At 44.8% G+C, this 14,341-nt stretch overlaps 1 protein-coding gene across 2 annotated transcripts in view; it reads left to right on the plus strand.

Moving 5' to 3' along the window:
- KCNAB1 (potassium voltage-gated channel subfamily A member regulatory beta subunit 1) overlaps window positions 1-13,832 on the plus strand; it is a 332,521-nt gene extending 318,689 nt beyond the window's left edge. The window contains exons 11-15 of one of the 2 annotated variants that reach the window (XM_019503186.1): window positions 19-49; window positions 964-1,058; window positions 4,612-4,732; window positions 8,565-8,653; window positions 11,378-13,832. In XM_019503186.1, coding sequence (XP_019358731.1) covers window positions 19-49; window positions 964-1,058; window positions 4,612-4,732; window positions 8,565-8,653; window positions 11,378-11,467 — 426 coding nt within the window. In that variant the 3' untranslated portion in view covers window positions 11,468-13,832. The remainder of the gene's footprint in view (window positions 1-18; window positions 50-963; window positions 1,059-4,611; window positions 4,733-8,564; window positions 8,654-11,377) is intronic. The other variant, XM_019503185.1, reaches the window with a different exon arrangement.
- Window positions 13,833-14,341: the final 509 nt, after the last annotated feature.

Consider the following 14,341-nt stretch of genomic DNA (forward strand, 5'->3'; position numbering starts at 1 on the left):
CAGAGAGAGAAAGTGGAGGTTCAGCTGCCAGAATTGTACCACAAAATAGGTAAAGTCTTTTGAGACTGCAGTTTTCTGTCATTTTTTACTCACAAAGTAGTAAGGTAATAAGGATACAGACCTGATGTGTGTTCAAAAAGCCAGTACCCATTCACCTATGTCCTTGTATATCCTCTGCTGCACTTCTATTTAGCAACTGCCTGGGGACCGGAGAGAGAAGCTTTCTTAATGCATGTCAAAAAGTGATAGATAATTTAGGTGTTAATGTTGCAAAACAAGGAGGGTGCCACTGAACAGCGCACAGGAATGGATCCCCCAGCAATGATCTCTCCTGTGGGGAAGGAGACTGGGCTGCCTCTGGTGCATCACTTTCTTCTCCTGCAGTCTTGAGACCACTGCCTGGCGAATGGGGTCTGTGATAGGAATGGGCTGGAACCAAGTGGCTGGAGGGAGAGCAGATGGGCTAAGGGACACATTGCTCTCTCTTTTGGCCTGCTGAAGAATGCCCAGGCAAGATTATATTCTGTTTTGTTTATTTTCAGAGGCTCTTTTTAGGGAGGCTCTAGGGGCCAGGCCCAGCACAGATAAAAAGGGGCTGATGGGCTAAAACAGTGAGGAAGAGGGCACTCTCCTCTGCCAGCAAGACCTCTGACCACTCTCCTCTGCCAGCAAAACAGCCTCAGGGCACTTCCATACACTTGGAGGTGCAGGAGCCAATGTGAAACAAACACCTGCCTTGATGGTCCATGAGGTCCCAGAGAGCCTTGTTTAAAACATGGACTAGCCATACAAGTGCTGTCCCAAGGGAGAGACTTTTTGTACCATTTTATTGACTGGATGCAGCTAACAACCTACCACTTCCAGAAATGAGCAGCCAGTTTGTATGTTCTGTTTGCATAAAGACACGTTAGTAATGTAACAGTATCAGATTCACTCTAGTTTCCTTACCTGATTACTTTGCAGGGGTTGGAGCAATGACGTGGTCTCCACTCGCCTGTGGTATCATCTCAGGGAAATATGGAAGTGGGGTCCCTGAAAGCTCAAGGGCTTCTCTGAAGGTATTTCCCCCTGTGTTCAAATTCATTTGTTGAATTTGTGAAAGCATGAAATAGAAGATAAACAGATTCATTATAATAAGGTTGACCTTACACCCAGCTGCATTGATAGTTCAGCTCAGTTTCTCTGGCAACCGTTTTTCAGTATGAGTGAAAGCGTAATAAAAGATCATTCAGTTTCACTGCTACAGCTGAATGCATCATTCTGAGATTGTTGATTAACTTAATGCAAGTCTTCTGGCCCAGATGCTCAGCAGGTGTGAATCAATACAGATGCACTAAAGTTAGAACCAGGCCAGTTTACACCAGCTAAGAACCTGTATTTTTCTCCAGTCTGGTAACAGGTGTTTCAAGCCCTTGAGAACAAGGTCTAATAAAATGATTGCAGGAAGGTTTCTATAACAAAGAAAAGAGGTATCATGTTAGGTCCTCCATGACTCTAATGTCAAGTATTGTTCATAATGCAGGTGCTATTTTTACTATATTCATAGAAGCAGCACGCCTCATGCTGCCTAGATTGTAGAGGAAGGGGGAGAAGGAAGCAACAGCTCTCTCTCTGGGTGATGCACCAAATGAGGTTGATGGTCTCCAGTGGGAGCCTTCTCTGGTCAGTGAGAGTCTCTCAAGCATGGGAAAACTAAGGGGAGAGGGGAAGAAAAATAGAATGAGAGGCTTGAAAGGAGTTTCCCTCACCAAACTAACAGTTCACTGCTTACACTATTGGTATTAACTGACTTACCTACTATGTGTTCCCAGTAAAGCTGGAATATCAAATGCATTACACTTATCTTTAATCCTGTGTCATGCTGCTCTCCCACTATTGGTGTTCCAACGATCCCAAACTCAGTTTGTATACAGATACTGCATACATGTGTTTTATCCATTAGGATATTCAATATGTAACTTCCTACATGCTGGCACCTTTTTAAGACTGAACAGCTAAGAAAAAGAGCAGAGTAAGGGTTTTGCTTGGATACAGAACACAAAGATCTATGTTCCTCGTTGTTCTATTATAGATGGAATCAATCTGATGGGCCAGGATCTGACTGCAGCCAAGGCTGTTTTTATTTTTCTGACTAGTTTCACTGTAAAATATTGACACACAATCCAATAAAAGGCAATGCTGTCTCTGGTTATTGCTGCAGCCCACCTAGTACCTGCTGTTAACCATAATGTACTGTCCTTATCAGGCCTGTGACAGACATGTTTGAATGTTTGAAAAATGGCAGAGCATTGAAAATCTTGTTAGAACTCTGACTAAAAAAATCTCCTCTATCACCTTACAGACAAAGTAAACCCTCCTAGGTGGAGGTGGAAGGATGAAGGATGCCTTCATGCCTTTACTATTTTAAAGTAAATAAAATGTCTCACTGTGTAAGGCTAAGAAATAAAGCTCCTTAGCACTGCTGCAACTAAACAGATTTACCACAAATGCACAGGCATGCAATGCAGCACTTAGGAACCATAACAGTTCACTGAAATAGGGGGAGCTAGATGCATTTCCTGGCTCTGCCATTGCTTGTTGCATGATCCTGGGCAAAGCACTTAGCAACCCATGCCTTAGTTCAGGGGCGGGCAATTATTTTGAGTACAGGGCCAGTTTTGGTGAACTGTCGAGGGCCACATGGGTAGCTTTGTCAAGTGCCCTGCCCCCTGGTCCCCATCTTGGCACTGGACATTCCACCCCAGCCCCTGATCCCTGCCACCAGAAGTCCCTCCCCTTGCCCCTGGAAATACTCCTTTTGGGAGGGGGGGTTGCCATCTTAGAACCAGAAAAAAACCAAATCATACACACACACACCCCCTGACACCCCACCATACACACACACAAACACCTACTATGACATTTTAATACTATGACATATTTTAAAAGTTAAACACCTACTATGACATATTTTAATTTTAAAATATTTTTGTTGTGATTTGTATTTGCGTAGTGTATACAGAGGTGATTGTATAATAACTCAAAAATAAATTCTTTGTCTTGTATATTGTGGGTGTGGGTATGGTGCATGTATGTATGGTGGGGTGTGGGTGTGTGTATGGTGCGTGTGCGTATGGTGGGATTTGGGAGGGTGTATGGTGTGTATGTGGGGTGTGGGGAGTGAGGGCATGTGTGTATGGTAAGGTGTGAGGGTGTGTGTGTATGGTGGGGTGTTGGGAGGATGGGGGCATGTGTGTATAGTAGGGTGTGGCTGGGCATAGGGTATGTTGGGGGGTTGTGTATACGTGGAGGGTTGTGGGGGAAGGGTGTGAGTGTGTGATGTTTCTGGTGTGTGAGGGAGGGTGGCAAGGTGAGGGGATCCCCTACATTCCCCCCGGGTGCAGCAGCAGCAGACGGGGTGCTCAGAGTGCTGGTGCCCAGCAGGGCGCAGCTCTGGACAGTACTGCACATCTCAGCAAGGGGCACAGCCTCCTCCAGGCCATCTGTATTGCTGGCGGTTCCCATACTCACTGGGCACGAGAGGGAAGCCCCAGGCCCTGGAGCTGGCTGCCTTCCCCGCCCCCCGAGGAAGGCACCTGGGGCTTCTTTCCCCTGCCACACAGTCCCAGCAGCCCCAGCAGGGAAGACAGCCAGCTCTAGCAACTTGGGCTTCTCTCTCATGCCCAGCAAGTGCAGGGATTGCTGGCAATACAGATGGCCCGGCAGAGGCTGTGCCCCTCACTGTGATGTGCAGCGTTGGCTGGAGCTGTGCCCCACTGGGGACCTGCACCAGACATGAGTGCCCGGAGTGCCCACCGCCTGTTGCTGCCACTGCCTGCCAAGGCTGCAAGCTATAAAGGGAGTGTAGGGGGTCCCCACACCCCCCACCCTCCCTCTTACCCACACGCCGCCCCACTGGGCATTGGCTCTGCGCTGCCTCCAGCTCCCACCCACCTGCAGCCGCACCCTTGCCACTTCCCTACCTGCTGCCTGGAGCCAGCAGGAGACTGGGGAAATGGAGCAGGTGCCCGGGGGCTACAGCACCAGGCTGGGCCTTTCTGCTCACTGCTGGCTGGGCCCTTCTGCCTGCAAGGGTGGGAGCGAGGCACAATAAGGTATGTTTGTGGGGGGTGTACACATGGGTGGAAGGGCTGGGCAGGGCACAATTTGTTGGTGGGCACTGTGGGCCAGATGAAAGCACTTGGTAGGCCAGATCCAGCCCATAGGCCATATTTTGCCCGCCCCTGCCTTAGTTCCTCTACCATAGAATGAGGATAGTATTTACTCTACTACTGCAAAGCACCAAGTGCTCCAGTAATTTCAAAAGGCTTTACAAAGAGTCATTGAAGCCATGCTGCACACTGGGTGAGTTAATTATCCAATTATCATACCACTGACATATCAGCAGTGTGCTCAGTGCTGCACAGATGCAACAAAGTCACAGTATTGGCTCCTAAGACCTTCTATCTAATAGGCAGTTAAGATTTTAGCTTCTACAGCCAGAGAAAGTGGAGCCCAGAAACCAATGGACCAAAAGCCAAACAGTGTCTGTGAATAAAGAGAATCCAGCTCTCCTCTTTCCCTGGTCTGTAATCACTTTTAGCTTTAACTTCCAATGTACTTAATTCCCAGTGTTACCAATGGCTAAAGGAAAAGATTGTGAGCGAAGAAGGAAGAAAACAGCAAATAAAGCTGAAAGACCTGTCTCCTGTGGCAGAACGCCTTGGATGCACACTACCTCAGCTAGCAGTTGGTAAGGAATTCTGGAAACAGAATTTTCCATTGTTCACTTCTCTTTTCTCTTGTCTCATTATACTTGATTTAGCTCATGTCACCATACTGAAAGAGAAAAGACAGCAAGGACAGTAAATCCCATGCACAATTATTTATGCTTCCTCAATCTTTGATGTACTAATGCACCTTAAGTATGTGCAAATCTGTGCTGCTGTGGACACTCCATCAGCAGTCACGCCTTCTGTTAAGCCTCTGAATAAGGGACACTTACATGCCGAGTGAGAGAACAAGCAGGCTTCATGCTACATTTCCAGTGTCATGCTCAGAAAGACAGGCAGCATGGATAGTGATTTAAGTGATTAAAATCAAATGATCATTTAGGTTAAGCCAGGTGATTATCTAGCTAATAGAAGCCATAAAGCAAGATGTCAGAGATGTATAATGATTAATGGGAAATACACTGGGACTTTATAAGAAGGCTCTTACTGAAGGAACACAATGAGAAAATGAAAAGAAGGACTCTGCGGAATAACAAAATGCCAAGTTAAACTACTCCTTGCTGTTCTTAATTTAATCACTGGCTCATTGCCCTCCGGCAAAAAAGTAGCATCCGTTTTTCTTGAAGACAGCAGAAAAGCAAGGTAAGGATTACTATGAAATAATTCTGACCCTGTGCCACTCAGCACTCTGGAGCACCACTGTGAAGCAAGCTCTTCCCACGCCATCTTGCTCTGCATACCTGGCATGCTGACAGGAGGTCAGGCTGCCCTGATTTGGTGTGACACAGCCAGTGCCACTCCCAATCTCACGGGTGCTCAGGTGGACATGAGACTTTTTTTAGGTGTGCACTATGCACAGAGCAGGAGGTGAGTCAGTGATGCTCCCTATCACAGTCTGCCCTGATGAAAACAAGCTGTTAAGTTCTTGCGACATCCCAGTAATGTGGTACTCAATTGTCTCCTGCTTCTTAAATACAGCTAAGGTAGCAAATGCAAGAAAATATTCTGTTTCAAAAAGAGAGATCATGAATCATTTTCAAGCATGCTGCCTTCTCCAAGCCCTGAGTGAAATGTTTCACGCTGATGGCTATCACAGAAATGATCCTACAGTTCAAGTAGCCCAGAGGTAACCAACCACTCCTGGCAACAACAACAAAAAAATCCTGTTAATACAAGGATGTAGGAACTCACCAATGGTCAGGTGACACCACTAGAAGATCTATTGCACAATCTGGTATTTTAGGCTGACAGGAAGAAGATTTATAATCTCTGATCACAGAGAATAAATGAAAGCTGATTCCATCAAGATCCTGAAAGATAAGTACTATTCCAACATTTTGGCAGGGTACTAAGTAAATCAATGGTCTGCTCTCACTGGGAATACCGTGTGTTCTTTTTTTGGTTCTTTTATTGGGAAAAAGAAGGTCAGGTCTCAGGGAGAGAAATGGTTAGAGACTTGGAAACACTTCTCCTTGCTGAATTGTTTGGAATGCTTTGGTTAATAGGGAGGAAAACATTAATAAAGAAAATTTGATCACTAGCTTACTACCCTCTGGGGGGCCAGATGTGATGTACCTGAGGGTGCTGAGAGAGTTGGCTGATGTGATTGCAGAGCCACTGGCCATTATCTTTGAAAACTCCTGGTGATCAGGAGAGGTCATGGACAATTGGAAAAGGGCAAATTATAGTGCCCATCTTTAAGAAAGAGGAGAAAGAAGATCTGAGGAACTACAGACCTCATCTCAGTCCTTGGAAAAATCATGGCAAGCCCTCAAGGAATCCATTTCTAAGCAATTAAAGGAAAATTAGGAATAGCCAGTGTGGATTCACTAAGGGCAAATCATACCTGATCAACCTGAATGCCTTCTATGACAAGATGACTGGCTTTGTGGCTACAGGGAGAACAGTGGATATGACATACCTTGACTTTAGCAAGGCTTTTCATATAATCTCGCACAAGGTTTTTGCAAGCAAGACAAGAAAGTACAGATTGAATGAATGGACTGGAAGGTGAATAGAAAACTGGCTGGATCATCAGGGTTAAAGGGCAGTAAGCAATGGCTCAATGTCTAGTTGGCAGCTGGTATCAAATGGAGTGCCCATGGGGTAGGTCCTGAGGCTGGTTTAATATCTCCATCAACAATCTGGGAGGTGGGCTGGAGTGCACCCTCAGCAAGTTTACAGCTGACACCAAGCTGGGGGAGTAGTAGATACACTGGAGAGTAGAGCTAGGACTCAGTGGCCACATCTACAAGAGATGCTAATTGTGCAGTCATTTATAGAATCATAGGAAGTTAAGATTGAAAGGGACCTCAGGAGATCATCTAGTCCAACCCACTGCTCAAATCAGGACCATCCCCAACTAGATCATCCCAACCAAAGCTTTGTCTAGCCAGGTTTTGAACACCTCCAGAGATGGAGATTCCACCACCTCTCTGCGTAACCTGCTCCAGTGTTTTACTACCCACCTAGTGAAAAAATTCTTCCTAATATCTAACCTAAACTTCTCTTGCTGCAACTTGAGACGATTGCTCCTTGTTCTGCCATCTGCCACCACTGAGAACAGTCTAGCTCCTTGAGGACTTGCTCCATTTTTCCAGGGACTGAGGTGAGGCTGACTGATCTGTAGTTCCCTGGATCCTCCTTCTTTCCTTTCTTAAATATGGGCACTATGTTTGCTCTTTTCCAATCATCTGGGACCTCTCCTGATTGCCATGAGTTTTCAAAGATGATGGCCAGTGTCTTTGCAGTCACATTAGCCAACTCCCTCAGCACTCTTGGGTGCAAGCCATGCAGCCCCATGGACTTGTACACATCTGGCTTTTCTAAGTAGTCCCTAACCTGTTCTTTCAGCACAGAGAGCTACTCACCTCCTCCCCAAACTGTGCTGCTTAGTGCAGTAGTCTGGGAGGTAAAAAAGCCATTGAACACTTCAGCCTTTTCTCCATCCTCTGTCACAAGGTTGCTTCCCCCATTCAGTAAGGGACCCACACTTTCCCTCATCCGCCTCCTCTAGAGGGTAGTAAAACACTGGAACAGGTTACCCAGAGAGGTGGTGGAATCTCCATCCCTGGAAATTTTTAAGACCAAGCTAGACAACGCCTTGGCTGGGATGGTCCTGCTTTGAGCAGGGGGTTGGACTAGATGACCTCCTGACGTCCCTTCCAGCCCTAATTTTCTATTCTATGAAAATAAGGAATGATATTGAGAAGGTAAGTTATCACATCTGTTTACTGCTTCTTATAATATGAGGACACTGAAAGGCAGGAGATTTAAAACTGAAAAGAGAAATATTTACACAAAGCGTAATTGGCTTCAGGAACACATTGGTATGTTTGTCCCAGGGCCTTCATAAATAAATGACTCCAACCACAAGTGTCAGAAGGAGTGCTGCCAGACTGGCTGGCACAGAATATATTGTGAATATAAAATAAAATGACACATGCATTGGCAATAACAGATTCAACAGAAAATAACTTTAGATTCACAAATGCAGATTCAATGCATTCACATATCTCAGAAACAGTAACAAGGCATTAAGCCCTCACTGGCATCTAAAAATGAATGTTTATTAATGAGAACATCATAGTTAGGTGGGGAAATAAAACCCTTATACTTCAAGACATTAATCAACTCCTTGGCAAGACTTAAGGAAAAAAACTTACTCTTGTAGAACTTGTAGAATTATCATCAGGTTATTCTGTGGTTATGTAAGAAGGGGATTCTTACACCTTCTTCAGAAGGATCTTGTATTGATCACAGTTGAAAAAAAGATTTCCAGACTAGGTCTGATCACTGACCTGATTCAATGTGGAAGTTGCTATGTTTTTAATCATGTGATTTTATTCGCAGCCTGGTGTCTGCGGAATGAGGGTGTGAGCTCTGTTCTTTTAGGATCCTCTAATCCAGAGCAACTGATCGAAAACCTTGGAGCTATACAGGCAAGTGCTAGATACACGCTGCAAATAAATCCTGCTAGTATAGAGTGCAGTTACTTAATTGGAGTTATTTCAAGGTGATAGGATACATAGCTTTAATGTAATGTCCTTGTAACCCTAAGAACCAGAGGGTATCTGGTTCTCCTTCCAAATGGAGAAAGAGCAAACAGCAGGATCGATAGTGCTTTAAAGTGTGCTTCAGGTTTCTCCAAACAAGAACCTGTTTATTCCCTCTTTCCCCCTCACGCAGGGACCTATTTATTTCCCTCAACTGGGGACCTAGTAATTCCCTCCAAGAACCCAGTTAACTCTTTAATAAATCACTTTTATTGAACATTATAAAGTAACTCCAAGCATGCATCTATATGCGTATGTATGCATCTACATGCATATATATACAGTAATCGTGGCAGTTTCAGTAATCTTAGCAAGCTACAATCTTAGCAAGCAAGTAATTGTATATTACCTTTCCTAATAATTAGGGCCCTGAGAAAATTGCGGATTACTTGTTGAAAATTCATGGACTGTGCGTGGGTAAAGTATAATTTGTCATGGAAGATTCATGGAACTACCATTGATCTTGGCAAATGGGTCCTGGTAGTTCTGTGAATACTCTGTGAAAAATGATACTGATACCTTTGTACCCTGTCAGGATAGGGAGGCCTGGTAGGACTGCCAGTGCAGTCCCACTTAAGTACCAGGACCATGAACCTCCCTACTATAAGGTGGGTCGGGGTGCCTAAACCCTAACCCCCACCTTTGGGTGGGTTACTAAGAAGGAGGAGTGGGGCCAGGCACAGCTACAGCCACGTGAGCCTGCAGGGGTGCAAGACCCTGGAGGCCCCAGAGAGGGGACAGTTGGGAGACCCTGAGAGAGAAGGGATGTCGGTGGGCCTGCCCAGAGTAGGGTGCATCTTCACAACCTGAAGGACTGGGCACAATTCTGGATTGAGTAGGGCTAAAGGGATGGTCTGAAGGACAGCCCCAGGGGGTGTGTGGAGTAGGGCTGAAGGACGGCCAGAATGGCAGCACACGGGCCAACCTCCCACACGATCATGGTGTTGTGTATAAGAAGCCTGGTGAGGGGCTACAGCAAATTTGGTCCTCCATTTGGTGAATTAGCTGGCACTATCCAGATGAGGGTCACAGGACAGGCCCAAGAGACTGCATGTCACAAGCTGAGACATGATCGGATAAGCCTAATGGCCAGAAGGGTCGCTCCAGGAGACATCAAGGCAGAATGGAGGGGACACAGTATGGTGCGGCAAGCAAGAGACCCTGTGAGAGGGGGGCGGTATGAGTTTGTGCAGGTGTGAGACCTGACAGAGGATGAGCGTTGGTCCGGCTTATGGCTGGGAGTATGATAACATCTTGGATGCCATCTGCGAGGCATGGGCCACGGTGTAGGGAAGGTACAGAGCCGTGGATAGCACCCCCTGGCATCAGGGCATGTAATGTCCAGCCTCCCACATTGTAATAGCAAAGTTGTGGCAGGAGAGACTGGGCAGACTGCCCCATAGATAGGTGGGTAGGCTGGCTCGAGACTCGGTCCCAAGCTTGCCCCGTCACAGATATTTTACCCAGGGACATGCAGCAGACAGGCACACAGCCATAGGCAGGAGAAGGCCAGGGCTAATGAGGCATACCCCCCCACACCCAAGGGCAGTGCAGAGGGCCACAAGGCAGCCTGGCCACGGGCTCCGGGCAGCTGCAGTGGGATGGGAGGGGCACACACAGACGTGCAGCCTGCAGGCAGCTGTGACTGCAGCCAGACAGCATGCAGAGCACTACCCACCACAGTAGGTAAATCAGGGAAGGGGTGTGGGGGGGAAGATCGAGGGAGTGGAGCAGGAGCTGAAGTGAATGGGGCCCTGGGATGCTCGGAGTCTGGGCAACTTGTCCAGGAGTGCAGCGGGGCTCCCACCTCTGCGCATACCTCGGGAGAAGTCCAAGAGGCACGTGCCATTCCAGTCCACCAGAGCCATTCCAGTCCACCCCAGCCAGGCTGCGTGTGGGCTGAGCCAGCTGGGGATGAGTTAAGTAGCAGTGGGAATAGCAAGGGGGATCCCTTTCCCCATGCCTGCTCCAGGGGGATGAGGCAGAGAGTGGGGAACTACTGTCCTCCCCTGCTATTGCTGTTGTCCCTATCCCCATATGAGCCCAGCCCCAGCACAAGCCAGCAAGGATAATTCTGGTGCTGCCCCCTCCCCCCTGCAACAAAAAAACCCAAAAAACCAACAGTGGCAGCAGAAGGAGAGGGAAAGGAAGGAGGAGGGAGCATTTTTATCTGCTTTAGGGATTTAAACATGTCCTTAGAGACTCCTGAGAGCAGTTCCGCCTAGAGGCAGAAGAGGCTTGGAGTTAGGGATGCAAGTCACCCCTGCAGTGTATGGTGCTGATCCTGCACCCCTCTTTGGGAAATCCTGGATTTGCCCATCACTTTCCATAAGAGGACACGCTCCAGTTGTTAGCCATAATTTCCCTCCCCTCGCTGTTTAGTGATACTGTACAGCTATAAGCTGTGAAATACTTTTTAAAAAATTATAGCGTGTCTTCTATTACATAATCTTCATCATTTGGGAAGAAAAAGGCGCTAGATAAGCATATACATATTAACTGTATAGACACAGAATTCATTACTTGCTGAGTTCAGTTTTAGAACCCTACAGTCAAGAATAGCTGTGTAAGCAATCCTGATCATATGCTGCCTTTTCTTCTGTTCCTTAGGTTCTCCCAAAGATGACATCACATATTGTAAATGAAATAGACAATATTCTGGGGAATAAACCCTACAGCAAGAAGGACTACAGATCATAATGCAATGCATGACTAAACTGGACTGCATGGTTAAAATAATGCTCTGTACATAGTACAGTACTGAATTACTATCCGGTCATTAGACTCATTCAGCAGCTTGCTGCTATTGTTACTGGATTCTTCGAGGTATGTGCTGTTGCTACCAACTTACAATGAAATTCTAAAGCACAGTTGATCTCTCTTACAACTGAAAATATTATTTGTATTTTCTTATTTCCAACTGAAATCATTCTTACTTTACTCTTAGCACCTCATGCTTATGCAGTGAAACATGTAAAGCAAAAAATGATTTATAACCTTTAGGTACTTGGTAATTAAAGAAGGATGTACAGATATATTTTTTCAATTAACAAAAGCCAGGTTCAACTTAGGGTTTTAATAAAACCACCTTTTAGGCAATTTCAACTTTAAAGGCTCTTCATCTAGATCAGTGCTTAGAGTGAACGTGAGTCAGTTCAGAATTTCAATTTGCAGTTTTTTTATGCTGAATCTAAGCTTTAGGCAGCTTAGTGCTGTAGCTGAAAAAGGACTTTGAAGTCAAAACACTAATTAGAAGTTGTAGAGTTCAAGTGCTAAACATTCTGGTTATGTCAGTGTTTTGCATATAGAATGTGCTCAACTGCTCTGCGCTGCTAAGAGAAGTATCTGAGTTTAAGTCAGGAGAGCACAGCTGACAAAAGAAAATGAATGCCAGTGAGGCGAGCCAGCTTTATAACAATTGCTGTTTGCAGAACTGTGGTTCTGCATAAACTGTGAACCAAGGAATCCATGATTAAATAGTGCTTTTCTCTATATTTTATAGAAACTGCCTGCTTGCGGGCATAGCTACTGCAAATTTGGATATTCACAAGCTTTTAAGATAACTGTATAAAATATACATTTGCTGTAAAATGCCAAGAAAACGAGGTATTTGTTTAGGTGCAGTGGTGCATTTTCTCTAACTTGGGCTGAAAACAGTCACAAGTAAAATATTTAGTTTTTCTGAGAAGTTATTTTTAAACAGTTTAATTTTTGTTGCAAGTGTTTCATCCCTATGCTGAAATCACTGTATACATGTATTAATTAAGCCATTTTAAGAACAGCTTCAGAAGTACAGTAGCTGTTTTGCTTTGTAAAATGCTTTTATGATCCATCATGTCAGTATTTCACCCACGTATTACATCCTGAAGGGTGCAGTTATATATAGCATATGTAGGACCCTGGTGTTCCATTTTCCTTAATTTCAGAACATCTGGTGTGTGCAACACTTTGTGACACATAAACACAACATATATACTGATATTTAAGTTGTTTTTCTTTTAATGTATTTTAGCCAATGATACGTGGTATATGTAACTAAACTTAGTTGCTGTTTATCAGGAACTGCAGTTTGACTTCAACTTCTGCTTGGACACAATAAAGCATTTTGGGCACCTAAGCTTATAAGTAGAAGAATTGATTACTCATGGCAATTTTTCTTATGGCAAGGAAATATATGCACACAAGTTATTTTAAAAAAGCAAGATCCTAGTTCAATACAACTTATTACTTTGAAAGTAGATACGAGTAATACTATTCCAGCGGGGCAGCAATCATATTAGGCCGAGTCTGTTTAGCATAAGCAAATTTGACTTTTGTTCACTAATGCAAGATTCTGGTATTGATTAAAAGATTTGATCCTCACTAAGTACTAAGTACTAAGCACAGCTCTGCCAGTTGAGCGAAACTGCCTGAGATTCTGTACTGAAATGAACAAGGCAAAAAGATTTTGACACTTTGCCCCTCTACACGTGCCCCTATGGTGCCGTTGTTACTGCATCATCATTTAGTACTTCCTTTTGGAAGCACTAAATGACAGCGCAGTAACAGCCCATGCTGTGCCATGCCAACGGTCCACAGTTATTTTTAGCTGCTACATCACCGTAGCAACACGCTATAGCAAGGGAGTGTGTTGCTACAGTGACATTGCTGCAGTGTCACAGATTGCGCCTGCCAGCACTACAGCGACGTAGCATCTCACGTAGACGTGCCCACTAGCTCACTGAGACCTCGCTATGTTTCGATCAGCAGCTGCCCTCAAGACGGCACACACTGGGTTGGGAAATTGCCATTGGTGAAGGCTATCTGGCACAGTTCATTTGACCTGCAAACTGTTAGCTTATTTTTATAAGCATCTATACCTGATACTTCAGAGGTATAACTGATGCTGTGAGTTTTGTTGATAGAAATGGAGCTTTTAAATAAGACTCTAAGAACTACTGATTTAAAGCATATATAAAATATAAGAGTTTCAGAAGTTAATATGCAAATGAATTACTCTCCTGCAGGTACCAAATGAACTATTTCCTAAATTATGGACCAGTTCCTTTTCTCACCTTGGGGCACAGTTCTGATACTCCCTCCTCCCCAGGTCATTAGAGAATCTAGCCCAAAGTTACTAAGAATTCCTACCTGTTGTAGGGAATTAATGTAAAAAATGCTCATTAAAGGGGAAGATGGCACTGCTCATTATTCAGAGAACGCTAATGTAAAATCTGCCCAGCAATGTGATGCCAAGCAATAAACCAGCTTTGGGCTAACCTTCAGCATCATATGTATGAAAGCAAGAGGAGCTGCCAGTGTGGATTACAAAAACAGACAATTAACATCACTTTAGACACACTCCTGTCATCTCTTTGATGTAGAGACAACAATCTCCTCTGAAAGGAGAGACAGGATTGGAGAAACTTGATTATGCAAGCAGGACAGGTTTGGAGAAAATGATTTCTTTAAACTTCATGAAAAAGGCTTTTTCTTTTTAGCTTCAAATACTTTTTCAGGCTTTTTATCCTGTGACATTGGCTAGCAAAAGAAAAGAAAATAATGGGCTCCAGGCCTCAAGACCTGTCAATATAT

This window comes from Gavialis gangeticus, unplaced genomic scaffold (genome assembly GCF_001723915.1).
Source record: "Gavialis gangeticus isolate Ggan-Ray unplaced genomic scaffold, GavGan_comp1, whole genome shotgun sequence".
NCBI classification, from domain to species: domain Eukaryota; kingdom Metazoa; phylum Chordata; order Crocodylia; family Gavialidae; genus Gavialis; species Gavialis gangeticus.